At 45.4% G+C, this 23,248-nt stretch overlaps 1 protein-coding gene across 1 annotated transcript; it reads left to right on the top strand.

Annotated features, from left to right (window-relative positions):
* Window positions 1-3,357: 3,357 nt before the first annotated feature.
* Window positions 3,358-23,248, top strand: LOC121684978 (trithorax group protein osa-like). The gene is given in 10 exon segments (XM_042065176.1): window positions 3,358-3,935; window positions 3,937-6,181; window positions 13,068-13,222; window positions 15,683-15,827; window positions 16,255-16,461; window positions 16,722-16,936; window positions 18,255-18,385; window positions 18,575-18,702; window positions 19,196-19,310; window positions 21,114-23,248. Coding segments are annotated over 10 exon segments (3,897 nt in total). The 5' UTR covers window positions 3,358-3,569; the 3' UTR covers window positions 21,304-23,248.

Below are 23,248 nucleotides of genomic sequence, written 5' to 3'. Positions count from 1 at the left end.
GACCATAATCGCATGGTGTGGGAACTGCTCTCAATACAATAGAAAAGCACTTCAGAGAGTTGTGCGTACAGCACAGACCATATGCGGCTGTGACCTACCCTTCATACTGGAGTTATTTGAGGGAAGATGCATTAGGAAGGCAAAAAAAATCTTGAATGATCCTAGTCATCCCAACCATGAACTATTTGAGCTATTACCATCTGGCAAACGATATAGAAGCTTGAAAGCTCGTACCACCAGACTCCAAAGTAGTTTCTTTCACCAAGCAATTAGATTGCTGAACTCATGCTGAAGACAACAAGGCACTTTTTTTCTTTCCCCCCCCCCCCTCTCTTTTTTTCCCCTACACACACACACACACACACACACACTTTCATTTATTTATTTTTTGAGGAGAAAAAAAAGCACAACAAATTTTACTCTATTATAAACCTATAATGAGATGTAATAAAAGAAATCTTGAATCTTGAACCACTGAGGAAAAGAGTCTTGAATTTGACCTAGCATTTATGGCTGGTCGACAACAACAGACGCTCATCAGAAGACCGCAGTGGGCGGTTGGGGATATACTGTATATCTTGATCATTGAATTAAAATAACAAGGAGCAGATCCAGCCAGTGTCCTATAGGCCAAAGTGAGAGATTTCAATTTAATTCTAGCCACTATAGGGAGCCAGTGGAGAGTAACCAGGCGTGCTGTAGCATTCTGAATTCAGTTGTAATGATCTTAGTACACAGACAGGTAGGCCAGCTAATAGTGAATTACAATAGTCCAGCTTGGAGATGACCATGGCCTGAGCAAGAAGTTGTGTGGAATCTTGTGTCAATTAAGGTCTGATCTTCCTCATGTTGTAAAGTATAAACCGACATGATTTTGCAATTGAGGCTACATGCACAGAGAAGTTAAGTCGGCTATCAATTACCACGCCCAAGTCACGTGCCGATCTAGTTGGGGTCAGTGAAGATGAGTCAAGCTGGATATTAATCTGTTGGGGAATAGCTGTTTTAGCTGAAATGTTATGTTGTATGGAATGTTTAGAATGTTAACATATGTTATTACACGGCTCTTCAGAGTGCTGCAGAAAGTTCCCTTTACATGAATGGGCCTTCCCAACGTTCGGGCCTATGTTAAGTAAGGGATAATGTATAGAACGCTGGTCATTACTGTGAAAAAAAGTCCCTTCAGGGCGGAACAAGACCCCTCCGCTGCGCGTCGGGGTTCTGTTCTCCCTGTCGGGACTTATTTACTGATAATTACCGGCGGACAATACATTATCCCTTACCTGCTACATAGGCATGTCTCCGTTGCTTTAAAGTAACACAATGTAAGAATTCCCCTATTCATCAATTTGAATGTAGGCCTACTAGGTAGCCTAATCATTTAGCACAACGGGGCTTCCCGATTGGTCTAAAAGTGACAAAAAGGCTCCTGCTCCTACCTGCAACAAGATTATATAGAGCAATACCAGTTGTTCCGGGTGCACATCGCCAATGTCAGAGACTCCATTTTCCTTATGGTCAGTGTGGCATGTACAGTAAGTGCATCTGAAGCAATTATTTTCAAGATAAAATAACCTTATTACAAACCAGGTTTAAATATTATTTTGTAAGTCAGAAATATGGAAAAGGGCTGTAGAATAAATTCTAAAACAAAGGAATACATTTAAATGCATAGAGATAAGTGCATGGATGGGAGGATGGGTCTGGATATACACATTTGTGTTTCCCATTCATTCTGCTTGTGTGTGTGTGTGTGTGTGTGTGTGTGTGTGTGTGTGTGTGTGTGTGTGTGTGTGTGTGTGTGGTTGTGAGATCATGACAGTAGTGTCAAGGGGTGTGAGTCATTCGAGAACTCTTGTGTCCTGGCAGTTCGTTAGTATGGTGGGCAGACACAAAGAGGCAACAGCTGTCGTTCATAAATAAATTACCAACACTGCAGGACTGCTAGACTGTGAAAATAACATTACCATGATAATGCATTCATACACACAGGTCTGGCAAGCAGAAATCACAAAAAAAAACCCTTTATTTACCTTCTGTAAATAAAGGGTTATGCTCTTTTATTTGCTCCCCCATTTTTATTCCAATTAAATGCCTGCATGATCACAGTCAAGATAAATAAAAGGGCTTTTTTGATATTAACATACTTGATTTAAATTGCATTTGTTTCAGAGTGATAATGCATTTGTTTTGGAGGAGTTTAGGTTGGGATCTCCGCAAACATCATAATAAGCAAAACGTGGACATCATCCCTTATTTCCGTGTGTGTGTTTATTTCATTTCTCAGTTTTACTTCTAAGTTAAAAGATCTTCAAATTTGTTCTTTAGTAATCATGACAAATAAATCCATTAGCTTCCACAAAGCTTTATACCCAATGCACATGTCTGGCATCCCATTATTATTACTAGAAAAGTGCTACTGTTAAAGTGTTAGTGTTAAAATGTGCGTGCAATTATGCTGTAGTGTTTAGTTCACGTGGTGAAATGGGCTCTTGCGGCCCTGACGATGGATTAATGTGCAATCAGTGTGGATTTGATGTTTCCTGACAGAGCCGCACGGCTGTAATGCTGCTGTATTAGTTTCACTGGCTGCCTCACTACCCCTCCCGCAGTCGCGGCAAAAACTCGCCCACTCCATCGTCCCAGAGGACGACGGACTGACTGACCACACACAGTTGCAGCCCAGGTAAGCCCCTTTATCTGTGAGATGTACCCTCCCCCAAAAAGAATGGTGCACTTGTTAAATGTGTGTGTGTGTGTGTGTGTGCGTATGTGTGTTATTGAGTGTGTTTGTGTGTGATGTCACAAGAGCAGAGGAGGACGTGGATTTTAAGCAGGTTTTATTTTGTTGGTAATCCCTCTGCGATTGCCAGAGCGAGTAAAAAGCCCAGAGAGGGGGGCAGTCGGATCAGATCTGCAGGATTAACCCAAGCCCCTGCCCTGCACCAATCCTCCCCAACTGTCTCTCTCTCTCTCTCTCATTCTCTCTCTCTTTTTCCTCTCCTCCCATCCGTCCTGTGTGATCGAGCCCGTTACCCGGCACTGCTACTATGGAGTCACAGGTCCACATTTTTTGACCGCGACCGGCCAGAGTGTGTGTGTGTGTGTGCGTGTGTGTGTATGTCTGAGGGGAAAAGAGAGAGAGGTGTCCTCTTTCTCCTCATCTCGAGGAACAATATTTTCAGCGAGATAAATTATTCACAGAACCACTGCCAGGAGGAAGCCATCTGATAGTGTGACGGGAGAGAGAAAGAGAGAGAGAGAAAGAGAGAGAGGCACAGAGGGACTGAAGTGGAAGAGAGAGGGAAGACTTGAAGAGAAGATAGAGGAAAATTTACGTCTTGATATCAGGTGAAAAACGATCCCTCCCTTTATTTTTTTCATCTGTTAAAATTTTTATTCCTTCCTTTTTTTCTCTCTCCGCTCCACTTCCTCTTCATCTTCCCCCCTAACGTAACCCCGGTAACCAAAGACGTGAAAAGCAAGAGCCTCAGGTGGCCGCTGCCAAGTCCAGCTCCGTCGTTTTTTTTTTCTTCGGCCCTCGCGCGACGCCGCGTTTCCGATTTTAGATGCTGGTCTCTAGTAAGCAGCTCCCCATCGGCCGCTCCCAGAGCTGGGACACCCTGGGGGGTCCGGAGTGCCAGTGGGGGCCAATAGGGCAAGAGAGCATATACGACCAGCAGCACCAGCACCAGCAGCAGCAGGGCCGGATGTCTGTGCGCCGTAACTCCATCAGCTACGGGAGTGAGGTGGTAGGGGGCGGTCAGGGCTGGTACGAGCTGCCGCCTGGAGCGCGTCCCCCAGATCTGGATCTGAAACGCGAGCCCTTCTCCTACCAGGAGTCGCTGTACAGTCAGACGGGATTTGCGGAGCGGCAAGACCCGCGAGCCATGCGGAAGTGCTCGGTGCCGGAGTTGAACAGCCACTACGAGCGGCCCCCCCGTCGCCCATCGAGGGACTCTGCCCACGCAGGATTACTACCAGCAGGACCCAGCGCTGACGCCACGCCAGCTGGACGACCCCCGGGCGTTTTACAGGGGCGGGGAGCAGACGCAGCCTCACCCACTGAACCGGTCTGCGTCACACTACGGAATGAGCCCAGGCATGGCTGGGGGTCCTCCTCCATCCTCTGCGCCCCCGCCCTCCGCCCACGAGATGGGACGCAGGTACCGCGAACCGTCTGTCTCTGCTCCTCCTCCACCGAACACACCCGGCCCGAAGATGATGCCCAGTCGGGAGCCATCACCGGTGCGTTACGTTACGGAACCTTCGTCCCCAAGATATGGATCAGAACCACCTCAGCTTGTTGGACGTGGGGCCTACACTGATGTCAACAGCCGGGTTATGGATCCCCGCCAACCTGCTGCCACCTGCCTCGTTGTGGACCCTGCCTCCCAAGGCATGGATGTGACTGGGGGGGCCCGGGGGATGATGAGCCCGACGCCCTACAGTCCCTTGCAGCAGCAAGTGCAGCCAACACAGCAGTTGCAGCAGCAACAGCCAGCACAACAGATGCAGGTTGCAACAATGCCTTCGCCACAGCAGCAGATGCAGCAGGCTCAACAACTGCAGCAGCAAATGCAGGTGGCTGCTCAGCTGCAGCAGCAGATGCAACCAGCCCAGCAGATCCAACAGCAGATCCCGCAGCAGATGCAACAGCAGCCCATTCAACAGCAGCCCATGCAACAGCAGCCCATGCAACAGCTTCCCCAACAGATCCAGCCCCCTGTGCAGCAATCAGTGGTGCCACCCATGCAGCAAGTGCAGCAGCCACTGCAGCAGCAGATGCAGATGCAGCCATTGCCAGCGACACAGCCACAGATGCAGCAGCCAGTTCAGCCTGCTCTCCAGCCAATGCCTCCACCAGTGCAGCAGATGGCGCCGGTGCAGCAAATGCCTCCACCAGTCCCCCAGCAGGTCCAGGCTGTGCCGGGCCCTGTGAACGCCCTCTACGACCCCAGTGCTGCCCAGGCTCTTCCTGCAGCTGCCCCAGTCATGCCCCAGAGCTCGGTGGTGGTGATGCCCGCTCAGCCCATGCCACTTCCTCCTCCTCCGGTGACGCCGACCCCCATGGCGCCGGCGCCTCCGCCTCCCGCCGACCCCAAGCGGACGGCCGACCCGGAGTTCCTGGCACTCTTGCGCAATGAGGGCGTGTCGGAAAGCACCATCATGTCGCTGCTCCAGCAGGGCTTCGACAGCACGGGTATGCTGGCGGTGATGGAGGAGAACGATGTGCGCTCGGTGGCGCCCAACCTGGGCCAGGCCCGGGTGCTGTCCCGAGTAGCGGTGAGCTGCAAACGCCCGGCCGAAGCCCCGGCACCCACCTCCCAGCCGCAGCAGCAGCACCACCACCACCAGAACCCGCACCACATGGGCACGATGCCGCCACCGCCGTCACGCACCCGCTCCAACAGTTTCAGCCACCGCAGCGACGTGTACCAGCCTCACCACAGCATGAGCCTGGGCATCGGCGTGGGCATGGAATCCCAAATGCTGACCGCTCCACCGACGCCCATGCAGACCATCTCTCCCAGGATGGGCGAGGCGATCAGCAGGAGGCCCAGCAGCGCCCCGTCCCAACACCTCCTGGAGACGACCGGTGGGGGCGGCGGGTATGGTCTGCCAGGATCTAGGACCCCAGGACCATACAGCGGTGCCATGGTGCCCGTCCAGCCTCGGCCCATGTCGGCGTACTCCTCCCAGCCCGCCTTGCCCATGTCCGCGCACATGGCAGCTCTGCAGCAGCAGATGCCGGGCATGCCACACCAGATGCCGGGCATGGCGCACCAAATGCAGGGCATGGCGCACCAAACGCAGATTCAGCAGATTCACGCCATGCAGTCTCAGCAGCTGCCCGCTCTGCCTGGTGTGCCCCAGCACCTGGCCATGACGCCCATGCCGCCGCAGCAGGCGCCCAAAGCCTACTCCACCAACTACACGGTGCCCATGGAGCTGATGAAGCGTGACCGCAGCCTGGCGCCACTCACGCCCATGCACAGCCCACACCCGAGCCCGCAGTCCATGCGCAAGGCCGGCGGGCAGGGGGCGCCCACCGACGGGGCCATGGTGCCCATGGGCCCTGCCGGCATGCAGGCCCAGAGCGCCAGCCTGGCCAATCAGAAACTCAGCCGGAGGACCGGCCCCCCAGTCATCGTGTCCACCATGGCGTCCCCCGACACAAGTAAATGAAAATCCTCCTCCTCCTCCCTTACACCACTCACCCCTCCCCTGTACCCCACCCCCACCCCAACCATCTCGCATCCCTCTCTCAATCTATAGTATCTGTGCTTGTGAGTGAGTGTGTGTGGATCTGCATATTTTTTTGCCTATTCCTGATTGGACTAAACAAGCCCCCATTCCATCTGTAAGTAGGCCAGTCAGTGTGCTTCAGACCCCCCAATCCCCCCCCCCCCCCCTGCCCTCCCACAATGTCTGCTTATTTGTTGTTTTTAATGTTTAATGTTTCACTCCAGTTCACATGCTATTTGGTATGTGGATAGCACATTGTGTTTATTTGTGCATTAAGAGCTAATTTTTCAAAATGAAAATGCCTTACATAATGTAGAAGTGTGTGTTTGTGTGTGTATGGAAAGGGTGTTGCAAGAAGGCGAGCACAGCATTTTATTACACTATACTTTCGCTGCTATAGCATTTAAGACTTATTTCTGATATTGTGAGGTGAAATGTGAGTAATCATGTTTTTATTGACAAAGTGCGATTTAAAGTTAAAATGACTGCATTACCTGCATTCCTGCAAGTTTGGGTGTTTAACTGTGTCCCAAACCCCCTGCATTTGTTGTATTTTGCTTTACATTGCAGATTCCCTTTCAAAAAAGGATGGTAATGGTATATTGACCTGTTGTGGGTAGTTAATGGGCATTTATTTGGCTAGCATTCAGTTGCTTTTACTGTACTCTCCAATAATCCATTGATTTACCCGACTCAAAGGCCACTGTGTGTCTTGATTGAGCTTGAGTTTGTGTTAACCAAATGTTGCTTATTCTCTTTTGTGCCCTGTGAGCTCTATCAGTCATCTATCTCAACGTCATTGCTTCTGAACACAATCTTTTTAGGAAGTTCAATAATATCCGTTTATTGTTGTGCATTGTTTTGTGCCGGAAACTCTTTTCAGGTTAGTCAGATTAATCATCACTTTTGTGTGTGGCCACCAGACAACACAAGGTTTGCAATGTCCCCTAAAAAGGGAGGAAACCCAGAATTTCCCAGAGCTAAGGGATTCCATCGAGGTCTTGCATTCTTCCATATTCACAAACATATACAGTCACCTGAGTCTGACATATGATCACTATGTAAAGGCTTCACTTTACACAAAGCACCCTCTCAGTAGTGCATCATGTCATCAAGATTCATTTCACACTGTCATTTGTTATTTGGCTTGTCATGGCTAGAAATGGAACATCTCTTTACCCTGATAGGACAAATGTCAGTTCCACTTGCTCACTGGATAGTTTGTCAGCCAGACTTTTGAGTGCCTGTTCTAAAAAGGAAGAGACGCCATTCCCTGAAGTCAGACACCAGGGGATAGCAACCCTGATGATCTCTGGTAGAACCTCCCCCTCTGACTAATAACAACCATATATGGTCATGTGGGTGGTCCCAGGCTACAGTTCCAACTTCTCTGTGAGGAAAGTCCATGTATCCATGGAAATGAACTCATCCGTAACCGGACCTAACTGTAGCACAGGTCAGTGAGCGCACGACACACTAGCCTCTTTCGTGTCATGACTAGCCTCGTGCTGTCTATCTCTGTGGTGTGTGTGTGTGTGTGTGTGTGTGTGTGTATGTGTGTGTGTGTGTGTGTGTGTGTGTGTGGCCGTGCCTAGATTGTAGATTATAGATTAAATGGATTTGTGTAGCTCCCCCAGATGCAATGCGACGTGGGCGTGTGCAGCAATGCATAAAGGATTAATTCTGTGTCGGGGCCACTGTCGTCATGAACAGGAATTTTAAAGGGTGTCACTTGGAGGAATGGAGGAAGCTATTGTGTGTTGGAGTGGAGGAGAGGAAGACAGGGGAATACTGGAGAGGCAGTTCTGTAGTGGGTGGGTGGGTGGTTGAGGGAGAGTTGAACCTTTGCTCCAATTCTTCATCCCATAATTACTGCCGCCGCCTTGATACCGGAGAAGGGGAGGAGTCCCTGATGTAATCAGCCTTTGAAGCAGGAGATTAGGCATCATTGAGGGGGCGTGTTTTGGGACCAGAGATTGCTGTGTGTGTGTTTGTGTGTGTTTGTGTTTTGATATCTCTGGATGATTTTGGTATAATGGAGATTTGAGAGGGGAGCAATATTTTTTTTTTTCAACTACTCTCTATAACAGATAAAAAGTGATTGTAGTTGTACATCTTCAGTCACTGAGCTCCAGTTGACAAGGTATGGGTTCAAATGGAGTTAGGAAGATGGAGAGATGGTGGTGTGACGAGGGAATGAATTGGGGAATAGAAAACAAAACAAAAAAAAAACATATAAAGGGATTGACAGGGAGGAACAGGAAAGAAGGAAGAGACATCTCTGCAGCTCTGCAGATTCATTCATGTTTGTGACTGTGGGGGAGGGTTGGAGAGAGAGAGAGAGATAGAGAGGGAGAGAGAGAGTGATGGTGATGGAGTGATGAAGACAGTGAGGGATTACTGAGTTCAAATCCCATATTGCCATCTGTACAGCACTGTGTGTGTGTGTGTGTGTGTGTGTGTGTAGGGGTATGTGAGTTTGTATGTGTTTTTGTGTTGCATGTGTATGGAAGTGTTGGTGTGCATGTACAGTATGTGTGTGTGTGTGTGTGTGTGTGTGTGTGTGTGTGTGTGTGTGTGTGTGTTTGTGTGTGTGTGTGCACATGTGGGTGTGTATGTGTGAGGGGGCTGAGAGAGATGTAATCCCACTGAAATGAATGGACAGATTATAATCTCCATTTGAAAATGATTGGGTATCTGCTGCAGAGAGAAGCACAGAGATGTCCTACAGTGTACACTGCATCACACAGTGCTAACTCTTTATTTTATATATTTTGAAATGAAACAATGCAGGCTTGTTTAACAAGTGTTTTTAATGTATGCATATGGGCCATAGATGTCCTGTCGGATCCTGACTTGTTCTGGCAAATGCCCCTGTTGTGTAACTCCGTCCCTGATTCTATCCTTGACCCCTGACGCTAGCTCTTAGTGTTTCACATCAAGGCTATGGAAATGGATGATACTTAAGTACGTATATTTTATGTAATAATTTAGCAAATGCTCTCTAAGCCAATGCAACATGCAGTCTCAGTCACAGGCTCTCTCTCTCTCTTTTTTAATACATGACCGTAGCACTTCAAGGTTCATGACCAGACACATCTGGAGTAGAAGAAGAGGGGTATGAGGAAATTTAAAACATCCTAAGCGGTCATTTACTAATGCCAGATAACAATCCTATTCTAAATACAAGTATATAATTGTAAAATTATAAGTAAACTGACATTTTCAAGGACTTTAACATTTTGATAGGATAGGCCTATCTGCAATATACAGAGTGCATCCAACATTTGTGTCATTTGAGTTTACAGTGCAGACTGTCTATATTTCTAGAATATCTGTGGCATAGCTGTTAAGCTTCTTACGTTTGTCCTAATTTTTTTTTATGGAAACATCAGGTCCCTCTGATGAATCTGTACAGTAGTGGACTGTTTGCAGTTTGAATGTAAAGCTTAGAGCCAGAGAAATACTACACAAACACCTTCAATACATTTGAACACACCTGGAATGTTTGTGGGTTTGTGCATGTGTATGTGTGTGTGTGTGTGTGAATGTGTGCGTGCATCCGTGAATGTTTGTGTGTGTGTGTGTGTGTGTGTGTGTGTGTGTGCATCCGTGTGTGTGTGCGTGCATCAGTGCATGTGTGTTAGTTTGTGTGTGCGTTCGTGCGTGCATGCATCCATGCGCGTGTGGTTGGGTGTGTGTGGGTTGGTGCGTGCGTGCATCTGTACGTGTGTGTATATGTGTGTGTGTGTGTGTGTGTGTGTGTGTGTGTGTGTGCGCGTGCATCCGTGCGTGTGTGCATCCATGCGTGTCTGTGTGTTTGCTAATACAGCACCTTCCAAACACTGGTGTTGTTACATACATACTGTAGCATACAATATGTGAGCATGCATTTGTGGTTCAGCAAAGTGAAAGAGCTGGTCTAGAGCTTGCATGCAGTGTGTGTGTGTGTGTGTGCATATCAGCTAAAGATCTCTGTAAAAGAGCGAAGTGAGGAGCAATAAGAAATGTAAGGATGACTATGGGATGCCGTGATGGTTGTTTCCTAGCCTTTATCATTAGATGTAGTAATTTAGCTGATGCTTTTATCCAAAGTGACTTACAAAATGAGGGATAACATTCAATCTACAGTTCACTGCAAAGGAGACAATAAGTACTACTAAAACACTACTACCAGAGTATACAGTAAGTACTACTCAAATACTACTACCAGAGTATAAGAGTGCAAAAGTTTAAGTATTAGTCAAAGTGGAGTCGAATGAGAAAGTGGAAGGAGAGGTAGAAGAAAAGAAGAAGAAAATAACTGTCCTGACTCTTGCATCTTGCATCTATATCAGGGGCTGGGGCAGGGGCAGGGGCAGGGGCAGGGGGAGGGTAGTTTCTTAATGCTCATCTTGTTTCTTTTTTGCGTTTACTCAGATAAGATAGTGAAGAGACTGACAGGAAGTGAGTGGGAGAGAGAGAGATTGGGTTGGGTCAGCTCATCTTCTCTAAAATTCCCCATCCTTATTTTTTGACTGTTATCAGTTATGGGAGGAATGGGGATGTAACATGTTCCACACCGGGAGTTTGTTTACATTTGGTCTCTGTCATGTGCTATCATACTGTCATGTGAAGGAATAGGAAATTACCTCAGAGAGGAAGATTATCTCTCTTTTGGGAAAGCAGAGAATGTTTGTGAAGACATGTTAAGTTAAGTTCCTTTATTTGTCCTCCATTCTGGGTTAAACACACACACACACACACACACTAGAAGCAGTGAGCTCACCAGAAGCACACACACACTAGGAGCACACATACACACCGGGATCATTCTTTGACTGCTTTCATTGCCTGCATTCTATGTGTATTTGGCAAGATGGTAAATGTACAGAGTATGTCTCTGGACTGCTGGCACGTCCCATAGAGAGACTCTGGTGAATCGACTAAAAGGGTCAAAATTGTGGGTACAGTATCTTGTTGACCTTTCCTCTTGTCTTAGTCTGCTCCATTGCAAGACATTTGCAATAGCAGGACAGTTCATGTTTGTGTTCTCCCATTAATCAAGGATGGTGTTTATTTGCTTGATTTGTTTATTGCTTATTGGCTTGATTTGTTTATTGTTTATTGGCTTGGTTTGCTTGTGTCCAGTCAGTGGCTAGTTTGGAGCAGGTGGATGTGAATGAGTTGCCACTTGTGAAATCACTTTAGGCTGCCAGGATTACATTAAAAACTCCAGCCCAGGATTCTGATTCTGTGAGTAATATTCACAAGGCTAGTGTTTGTGTAGAACATTGTTGCTCTGTACAGCACCGAGGTAAAATATGCTGAAGCTACAGTAAGAAGTATAACCTTCATACATGTACATATACGATTTTGATGTTTATGTAAAACTGATATTTTGACATATGAGGTCGTATAGGGGACAGCATCTTATTCTCAGTCCTCCTATGTGCTTTAACCCTTAAAGGGATATTCCACCATTTGGGAAATTGCGCTCATTTTCCACCACCCCTCAAGTCAAACAATTGATTTTTACCTTTCTCCAGTTCATCCAGCCGTTCTGTGAGTCTGGCGATACCACTTTTAGCTCCAGTCTAGCATAGATCATTGAATTGGATTAGACCATTAGCATCTCGCCTGCTAGCATCACGCTTAAAAGTGACTAAGTTCGTCCTATTTAAAACTTGTCTCTACTCAAGTTAGAAAGTGTAATAAAACTAACGGAAAATGAAACGTTGTGATTTTCTAGGCTGATTTGACATGGAACTATAGTACTATACTCTCGTTCCGGCGTAATAATCAAGGAACGTTGCTAACGTACCATGGGCGCAGCAGCACAATGATATCATGCAGCACCTAAAAATAGACCCCGTAGGCTGTAACTTCCAGAAACAAGTTTGAGCTGCAGCAGATTATTACGCCGGAATGAGAGTATAGTTCCATGTCAAGAACTACTTGACATGTAGAACTACTTGACATGTAAAACTACTTCTTTCCGCCACATATCAACAAATTTCTCAACTTGCAGCACAAACTGCCGTTACTAGTTCTAAATGGATGGTTGCTATGACCAAAGGCCAGTCGTTAGTTCCATCTCTCCCATTGTCAAGCAGGCATATCTCAGGATTCTGATAAACCTTAGCTTTGAAACATCGCTATTTTACTTAGCCTACATGTCATCCAACTAGCTAAAATCCTCATATGCTACAATGTTACTATGTTCTGAACATTGGTATTTTACAGCTTGGATGCAACGTGACAGTTCATTTAAACTTAACAAGTTCGGCGAATTAATATAAGTGTGATACGGGCAACAAATTGGATCTACTTCATAGGCGTGCAAATAACATATACACGTTCTAAATTACGCAGGACAATGGGAAATTCAACCAAGCAGTGGAAAATTGGAATGTATTTTTAGTTTTACAGTGCCACTGATATCTGTGCAGATGGTACTGAACTCTAAGCAGACCTCCCTTCTGTAGTGACTCTTTATTAAGGGGAAACCTTAGTTTCAGCTCAAGGCTCTACTGCCCCCTCATTAACTGCATTTTTAACTGTGCGCATGTGTGTGTGTGTGCACATGTGAGTATGTGTGTGTGTTTGAGGTAGGGGGGAGGGTTGACTGCATCCTTACTTTTAGTGTTTACAGTTGCTGCAAAGCAGTGTTTCATAATCCGGAAAACAGAGAACGAGAGAGTGTAAGAGATTGGAAGAAAGGGGAAGGGTTTTTACCTCCATACGATTTAAGTCCTGTAACCTCTTTCTTTCTTCCCTCTATCTCTCTCTCTTCTTCTCTTTCCTCTCTCTCTCTCTCCCTTTATCCTGTGCTCTAGGTATCAGGCCTCAGATTATGAACGGGCCGACGCACCCTCGGCCACTAGTGGCTCTGCTGGACGGGCGGGACTGCACCGTGGAGATGCCCATCCTGAAAGACCTGGCAACCGTGGCGTTCTGCGACGCCCAGTCCACACAGGAGATCCATGAAAAGGTAGAGCATCTTAGCACACAGAAAACTAATATGATAAGGGCAGAATAGGAAGGACTTGAGTAGACTTGACGACTAATATGATAAGAACAGAATAGGAAGGACTTTAGTGGACTGGGGGCTTGGGATTACGTTTACATTTATTTATTTAGCTGAAGGTTATATTCAAAGTGACCTACAAAGAAGACTAACATTCAAGCTATGATGAAATAGAAGACTGGAGAGATCAGGGATGTATTTGAGAGAAACAGCAGTAGTGGATGCAGAAAGAAGTGCAAGATATATTTGTTAGAGATGTACAGCATTAGAGAGATAGAGAGAGAGAGGGAAAGAGAAAGAGAGTAGAGAGAGATAGTAACAGAGATTGGGAGAGAGAGAGAGACAAAAGAAGCAGAGCTGAGATCAGGCCAAGCAGAATGCATATACTACCCTCTTCCCAGCTGGCTTGGTGTAAGTGTCTGTGTGTGTGTGTGTGTGTGTGTGTGTGTGTGTGTGTGTGTGCTTGCCTGGTGTTTTTGTGTGAGTGTGTTTGCCAGGTGTGTGTGAACACTGTTGTCCTGTCCTTTCCTCTCATGTCATGTGCTGTCTTTTACACTAACCAGCAAAGGAGTGATGTTCCTCTCCCAAACCCACTGTCTCTTTTTCATGACTGCAATGTCCTTTTATATTGTTGACTTATTGACTGAAAAGTAGAATGTAATAGGACAGAATTTTCTTTTTCCAAAAAGAACAGTACACACATGTGCATATATGTGAGCACGCGCACGCGCGCGCACACACACACACACACACACACACACACACACACACACACACACACACACACACACACACAGCAGGTCAGATGCGCTCTTTAGGCAGAAGAGGGGCGTGTGTGTGCATATTTCTGCCTGAGGCCCTTGCATGCGTATGACCAGCTCATGACCTTTTTTCCTGGACGACAGCTAGTCGTAGCAGCTAGTTTTCTGGATGACTGATAGTCTGATAGACCCTGTCTGATAGACTCTGTCACACAATTGGCCATGGACCTGCTGATAAGAGCATTCAGAGATATTTTAATGTGAAGTGTGTGGAAGGCAATACCATTAGAGAGTTCAGCTACTGTATTCTGGTAGTGTCTGAGTCTACCCATGCAAAGTCTGACCACCTGAAAACAAGTATCTTCAAAGTAATTCAGCTGAGCTGATGAGAATATACATTTAATCATATGCACTCTGAGTATGTATTTTTAATTATCTTTTGGGGGCTTTTGCCTTTATGTAGCTAGGACACACACACACACACATGCACACACACACACACACACACACACACACCACACACACGTGCGCGCGCACACACACACACACGCAATACCTGAGTGAGCAATACCTGAACACACGCAAACGTGCGCACACACACACACACACACACACACGTGTGCACACATACACACGCACACACACACACACGCACACACAGACGTGCGCACACACAGACGTGCGCACACACGCGCACAGTTAACAGTTGAGTGTGACAGGAAGGGTGTGGTAAAGAGAGATGGAGCTTGGTAGAGTGGTTGTGTGCACATTCCACCTTTCTTTAGGACAGGTGCAGGACAAAGTATACCAACATAAAACAAAAGAGAGATGTCCACACACTGGAGTCTAACTCTCTCTAGCTTCTTCAGGGATTTCTTTTTGCCTGAAATAGACCCAGGCGGATCAAAACGTTTATTTTTAATTAAAAAATAATCAAACCTGATAGTGGTACGGATGCTCACTTGTGCTACTTCTCCCTCTGAGCATTTATGTTAAACTTGTGAAATGTGTCATTCAAGATGGGTCTTACTAACCTGACTCCGCCAGATGGATTGCTTCGCATTTGCTTGGCATATCCATCTCGGAACTTTCCTTAGGAGAACTTTTGGGAAGGGGCAAAAATACTGGTTAGCTGATTGGATAAACCATCTTTCTATCACCACTTATGTTGGTGATAGACGGGCCAAATCAACCAATCAGATCAACGAAGCATATGATGTACTAACAGACGAAAATACAAACACAAGCCTGCCTCAAAACAAACGCTGATTGACCGTTCGTTTGGTGAACGGCTCCAAATTTTCTCCATCGCAATAAGCCAGACTGATCTGCGAGTGGAAAAATGGAGCTCGCAGATCAGGATGGTCTCACAAGGCTGGGGTCTTACAACCATGCAGTGTAATTGCTGCTATACTCTGTGTACACAATGCTCCATGTTTTCTGAACAGTAACACTTGCTCTGCCAATAGCTTTCTCTTCAGAGTTGGATTATTGGCATTATTTAAGAGCAGTGTTTAAAAAGCATAGGCTAAAGTTACTGTCAAGTTAGTTATCGTGGTGGTGACATTGATATGTTTCTGTGTGTTTTGTGTGTGTGTGTGTGTGTGTGTGTGTGTGTGTGTGTGTGTGACCGCTCACGTCCGTGCATGTATGTGTGTGTTAGGTGTTGAATGAAGCGATAGGAGCCATGCTGTACCACACCATCACTTTGACGCGCGAGGACCTTGAGAAGTTCAAGGCCTTGCGAATCATCATTCGCATTGGCAGTGGCTATGACAACATCGATATCAAAGCGGCTGGAGAGCTCGGTATGAGAAATTCTTTTATTGACTGCAGTATTTTACTAGTAATTACATTTATTGACCTGATTTGAATTGTTTCTGCTCTCATATCAAGAAATTCCAGATTTAATTTATAGGCTACTATGTATTTGTATACTTGTATTAGTATTTGTCCACCACCACCATATTTACTGTGTGTTGTGTCAAATTATGCTCTCTGTAGCTTTACTCATATTAATCTCTAAATTGATATATGACATATGACTACTACATTTCACAACCCAGTTCCTGAATGAAGTCAAATGTGTTATCCCACTAAAGGAAATTGAGTTGCAGCCAGGTGTTAAAAACCATCATATAAACAGCATTAAAGACAGATACACAACGGATCCCGGGGACAGAAGCACAACCCACCTGTCCGGACCCAGAGCTCTGCTTGTGTTCGCTCACTCAGGTATTGCGGTCTGCAACATTCCTTCAGCGGCGGTGGAGGAGACGGCCGACTCGACGCTGTGCCACATCCTGAACCTGTACCGTCGGAACACCTGGCTGTACCAGGCGCTGCGCGAGGGCACCAGGGTCCAGAGCGTGGAGCAGATCAGAGAGCTGGCGTCCGGCGCGGCGCGCATCCGGGGGGAGACGCTAGGCCTCATCGGCTTCGGTGAGAGAGAGGGAGGGAGGGAGAAGGAGGGAGAGATGGGGGGGGTTGATTGGATGGACAGGCCATGAGAAATGGAAAAGGAGAAACCAAATGTAGACGCTTCATTAAACTAGGAAGACAATGTGTCTATAGGCTAGAAATTACTACTACATTGTCTTCTAGATTTTACCAAAGAGAACAAAAAGAGTAGGAGTTGGCTTTTTACACTATAAAATATTTTCTCTCTCTCTCTCTCTCTCTCTCTGTGTGTGTGTTCTCAGGCCGATCAGGACAGGCAGTGGCCGTCCGCGCCAAAGGCTTCGGCTTCAGCGTGATCTTCTATGACCCCTACCTCCAGGACGGGCTGGAGCGATCTCTGGGGGTGACGCGCGTGTACACACTCCAGGACCTGCTCTACCAGAGTGACTGCGTGTCCTTGCACTGCAACCTAAACGAACACAACCACCATCTCATCAATGACTTCACCATCAAACAGGTGTACCTTCTCACAAACACACACACACACAGACACACACACACACACACACACTCCTGAAGACTCAGCTCTTCAGAGAACATCTCCTCTTGTAGCACTACTTACAACTAGTCTTGCTGATCCTAGACTTACCACCTGACTAGAACTGACACTTGACTGTTTAAAAACAGCACTTACTGATGCACTTATTTTTATTCTTATTGCACTCTACCTTTATATATATATATATAAAAAATCCTAGAACTGTTGTGAGAATTGCTTATTCTTATTGCACTACTCTACCTTTTTTTACATTTTCCTAGAATTGTTGTGAGAATTGCTTTTAAAAAAAAGCTTAAACTGTTTACCATGTTGTTAGTCGCTTTGGCTAAAAATGCATTCAGCCAAATGTAATTTAATGTAAAAACACACTGTGATTTTGCTGTGTAGGTTGGTTGAATGAGACCATAGCCCATCTGTTGCTGCTCCCTTGTGGTGAAGGGTAGTATTGCAGAGGCCTGTCTACTTCCTCCACTCAAATGACATTTATTCTTGGGGCTGGATTTACTGTGGCCTATTCGCCTTATTCACCCGGTGGCCAGGATGAGGCTACACGGTACACTTACATCACACTTCAGTCCAGCAGATGGCGGTAATGCTCTCCATTTGCAAACTGCCAAAAAAACTCACAGAAAAAGAACAAGGGTTCGCTGGCCTGCCAGAGGAGAGACTTTCTAATGAGGCACTCAAAACAGCACTCAAAAAACCTGCACCTTGCGCACGTGCATTTCTGCCGAAATGGATGCCCGAATGAGTGCCCAAAAAGTGTTGCAATATGGCTGCCAAGTGGAGGGACTTGCCTATAAGGACTTTGGCCAGAGTAACCTTCTTCTTCTTCAGTGACTTTTTTGGCACTTGCAAACAGAGTGCATTACCACCATCCACTGGACTGAAGTGTGATGGCAAGTGTACCCTGTGGCCTCGTTCTGGCCACCGGGTGAATAAGGCGAATTCACTCTAATTGCTAATAATGATAATAATAAAGTTACCGCTGCCTGAAAGCCATTACTGAGAGACTGATAAAAAGCTTCTATCTACAGTAGTCTATCCACATCTTGAATGAGGACTGTATTTAATAACACTTTTCTTCTGCCTTTTTTCTCTCCTTTGTTTATTTATTTATGTCTACATTAATCTTAATATTGCACAGTGATTTAAGTCAAAGGACTAATAGCATAAGCATTACACTGCATATTGAACTATGTATGTGTCAAATAAATATCTTGAAGCTTGAGTCTTAATTGTATATGTCTGTGGATTTGTGTGGTTTGTGGCGTAGATGCGTCAGGGAGCGTTCCTGGTCAACTCTGCGCGGGGTGGACTAGTGGACGAGAAGGCCTTGGCCCAGGCCCTGAAGGAGGGCAGAATACGAGGAGCTGCCCTGGACGTCCATGAGAGCGAGCCCTTTAGGTGAGACAGGTTGCGCACCTGTCTGTCTGTCTGTGAGAGTATTTTAAAGAGAGGCTCACATTCACATAATTTGAAAACCCCTGGACTAAAGGAAACTGGGGGACGAGGTGTGAGTCACCATCCTCTTCCGTTATTATCACTTTCTCGGCTGACTTCTTCTCCCCTCTCCTTTGTGGTGTATTTCAGCAGTTTTACGCAGGGGCCGCTGAAAGACGCACCCAATCTGATCTGCACCCCACACACGGCCTGGTATAGTGAACAGGCCTCACTGGAGATGAGGGAGGCTGCCGCCACGGAGATCCGTAGAGCCCTCCTCGGTGAGTGTCAACCCCTTAGAGTCTCTGTCACAGGCTTGGACTTCCCTGGGTTTCAGGTGCGTGATGAGTTTGAAGTCAGATGCACGATGAGTCTGAAGTCAGATGCGTGATGAGTCTAAAGTCAGATGCATGATGCCAAAGCAGCAGGGACTTGCATTTGTGTTCCGTTTGACAATCGAAACACATTGCATTGTGTTACTTACATAATTTCAGTTATTTCATAATTCCATAATTTTCCCTCTCGTGCATGAAGATATAGTTTGTGGCATAACTTTGTAACTTCATAACGTATACTTCGTAACTTCATAACGCATGCTTTGTATCAAATGTCTATTAACATGTAGGCTTATTCTTTAAGACAGTAATAAACATTTTAGTTTTGAACTAAGACATGTTATGTTGCTCAGGTCAGTACTGCAGCCTGACCTGTCCACTCCTGCTCAGTTGGGTGTTAGCCATGAGTAAATAATGTGTCTTGTCTGTGTTTCAACAGGGCGGATCCCAGACAGCCTGAGGAACTGCGTGAACAAAGAGTTCTTTATGGCCACAGCCCCTTGGGGGATGATGGAGCAACAGATGCAGCCTGAGCTCAATGGTGCCACCTACGGGTAAGATTAGGCCGTCAGACAGCAGACCTGCAGACTGGTCATCTATCTATTTGTGTGTACCTGCCTGTGTCTCTGTGTCTATGTCTGCTTCTGTGTCTGCTGTTGAACTATCTGTCTATCTGTCTGTCTATTTATCCATCTATATCTCCGTCTGTCTGTCAATCCATTCACACACACACACAGTACACACCTGCTTCCATATGACTTCTTCTACCTCTCTGCCTCTATCACTGGCTCTATGATGATCTATCTATCTGCCTGCCTGCCTAACTGCCATCTTCCTCTCCTCTCTCTGCTTCCACTTACTGCTCTTGAACCCAGCCGTCAGGGTCCTCTCCAGGCTATCTCTCCTGGGGGGATGCAAGATAAAATGTACACATAAAATCCAGGTAAATATATTCACCCATGCCCAAAAGATTTCTATTGCTACTCCATATAAAGCAAATATATTCCTTCTATATGTCATGTTATATTGAAGATCATACCTGCTAGTATTTTTCTTTATGTATTCAAATTCCAAATAGTGCTCCAACGTATCCATAATTCTGTCTCCCAATCTAAAGTAGCATAACAAGATAATATCCTTCTGAGACCATGACTTTACTTGATAGTAGGCCTATAACTTGCTATTCCACTGTTTCCTATTATCCTGGCAATTTAGAATGTGCATATTTGAACACCTACTCTATGAAGTAGATCCATTTTTTCGTACCACACTTGTATATTAATTCGCCAAACTCATAGTGAAGTTTAGCTAGTTGGATGGCAGTAGACTAAGTAAAATAGCAATGTTTCAATGATTAAGGTTCATCAGAATCCAGGGATGTGCCCACTTGACAACGGGAGAGATACTAACGACTGGCATTTGGCCGTAGCAACCATCCATTTAGATCTAACGACTGGCTTTTGGCCATAGCAACCATCCATTTGGAACTAATAACGGCAGTTTGTCCTGCAAGTTGAGAAATGAGTTGATGTGTCGAAAAAAAGTAGTTCTACAAACAAGACCGTTTTAGCGATTAAAGCGGTTAAATTATAACAGGAAATGAACACAACACAAGTGGTAACAGTGGAATAAGCAGGATCATGGACTCTGCGGTGGTCTGTTATTACAAATGAATGCACTTACGAGGTTTAAATGGCCCTCCACTGCCCGTAGGGCTGTTTTACAACCTTAACCGTGCATTCATTTCTGTTAACAGACCACTGTGTCGTCCATTATCCCTTACATAATATCCCTGTGAGACCAACTCTTTCCTTGGTAATATAACTTGATAATATCTCTGTGAGACCATGACTTTACTTAGTAATATCATTGATGAGGCAGGCTGTTAAACTCCACCCCACTCCACCCACCTACTTTGCTCAGGTTATTAAACAGGACACATTTTTGCTATCAAATATTCCTCTCTTTGCTCTTCTCTTTGTGCATGCATTTGTGCACTTGTCTGTTTCTGTGTGTGTTTGTGTGTCATTGTTCATTTGGGTGTGTGCGTTTGTGAGTTTGTGTGTGTGTGTGTGTCCTTGTCCATTTGTGTGTGTGTGTGTGTGTGTTTGAGTGTATGTGTGTGTCCATGTGTGTGTTTGAGTGTATGTGTGTAGGCCTATGTGTATGTGTGTATATCTGTGTGTGGGCGTGTGTGTGTGTGTGTGTGTGTGTGTCCTTGTTAATTTATATGTGCATGTGTGCGTGTGTGTGTGTGTGTGTGTGTGTGTGTGTGTGTGTGTGTGTGTGTGTGTGTGTGTGTGTGTATCATTACTTTTAAACATCACTGCCACTCCTAACTCCCCTGTATGGTGCAGGTGTGCTCCTGCTGTTGTGGAGGTTCACCCAGGTGACGCAAGCAGGGATCAGGAAGTGAGCGAGATGCAGGGGAGGGGGCCTGTCGCCCACTCTGTGCACAGGGGTCCTCCACCTTCCCAGAATCCTCTGCCTAGCAAGGCCCACAAGCACATCCGTGACCACAGACAACACATGACTGCTGAGCCATGAGCTCACTAACACTCACCAACTCAGTTTCACATGCAAGACAAGCAGGAGCAAGGAACAAAGACACTGCAGTTCACCACATTATCAGCATCCCATGTGTTCCAACCGCAGGAGACACATTCTATTCTATCCATTCATATTATTACACGGCTCCTCAGAATGCTGCAGAAAGTTCCATTCACATGAATGGGCCTTCCTAACGTTCGGAGGTCTGTTAAATCTATGTAAAAACACTGGCAAAGTATATAATCACCGCTGTCAATGGCAACGGGTTTTGTGCTTCTGATTAACATCTTTCTTTATCTTCATCACGCTGCAAGAAGTCCGTTTGCTTATTGCAATGGAATTTCATTGAATGTGAAAGTCAGCAAGTAAGACGTTGCCATGCAACACCTGGAACTGTTCTATCTGTGTGGGGAACTATTTATTTTGTCAGCGGAAGCCACGAAAGGGTAGCAAAATTATTTCTAAAGACCCATTAGAAAATAAGTCCCTTCAGGTCGAAGCAAAACCCCTCCGCTGCGCGTCGGGGTTCTGTTCACCCTGTCAGGACTTATTTTTTGATAATTACCGACGGACAATACATTATCCCTTACATAATGACCGCTGTAAAGTATATAATGACCGCTGTCAATGGCAACAGGTTTTGTGCTTTTGATTTGTGCTTTTGATTCACATCTTTCATATCATTCTGCGAGTAGTCCCTTTGCTTATTGCAATGGAATTTCATTGAATGTGAAAGTCAGCAAGTAAAACGTTGCCACACAACACCTGAAACTTTCAAGTTCTATTTGTGTGGTGAACTATTTGTTTTCTCAGCGGAATCCACGAAATGGTAGCAAAATAATTTTAAAAAGATCCATTGTGTGAAGTTTCTTTTCTCGTTTTGGCAAGTAGCCATATAATAAGCGGGATAATGTATGGTCCACCGGTCATTACCGGAAAATAAGTCCCTTCAGGACGAAGCAAACCTCCACTTCGCGTCAAGGTCCTGTTTACCCTGTCGGGACTTGTTTTCTGATAATGACCGGCGGACAATACATTATCCCTTACATACTGTTGGTGTGTTTCAAAGGCTTGCTATGGCATGATTTGAGCAGGTACTGTAGGCCTACTTTTACTTCTACTGACTTGAGAGGCTGATTCCACTTTATAGGTGATTTAAATGAATTGACCCCACCCATTAACTGTCCCAGTCCTATCAGTAACAATAGCATTTAGCAGAGTCTTTCCTGACGCCCCAATTATGTAATTTCAGTTACAGATGCATTTTCGTCTTTACATGTTTAGTTTTCACCCATCATCTAGGTTATTTTTGCTGTTCATGTACTTTTGTTATTGAGTTTGAACTGATACAAATTATATTACTGAACAGTCTATATGTCCCACAATAGTCAGCTTTGAATATCTCCCTGGCAGCTATTTTTATTAAAACAAAAAAATACAAAATGATTTCCTGAGTGAATTTCCTTGTCAGTGTTGCTTTTCAGTTATTTGTCCTTTTTTATTTCAGTTATTTGTCACACTGAAATGTATTGTCAGAGTGTTCGTTTTGCATTTTTGCTAATGCCTCTCTCTTGTATGTGAATATAAGAGAAATAGTGGACAGAAAGGTTTAGATAACATTTGACTCAGGAAGATGCATTAATACTAAACGCAACAATAAGAGAGCAAGAGGTTATATCTCTCTCACACATACTGTACTACTCTCTTTATGCCAGACAGAAAACAGTGGTGTAAGGGTGAAGAATCGTAATAGATTTGTATTTTATTAGTTAATGATCTGTAATGATGGTCATGTCTGAAAAAAAATATTTGTACTGTTTTGTTGTTGTTGTTCTTGATGTTATTGTTTGTTAATGTGTGGGTATATTTGTTGGGTTACACTTTACTTGACAGTATCGACATAAGAGTGACATGACACTGTAATGAACGTGTCATAAACAAG

This window comes from Alosa sapidissima, chromosome 16, assembly GCF_018492685.1.
Source record: "Alosa sapidissima isolate fAloSap1 chromosome 16, fAloSap1.pri, whole genome shotgun sequence".
In the NCBI taxonomy this organism is placed as follows: domain Eukaryota; kingdom Metazoa; phylum Chordata; class Actinopteri; order Clupeiformes; family Clupeidae; genus Alosa; species Alosa sapidissima.
Note: the sequence above shows the minus strand (reverse complement) of the source record. Positions and strands in the feature narration are given on the sequence as shown.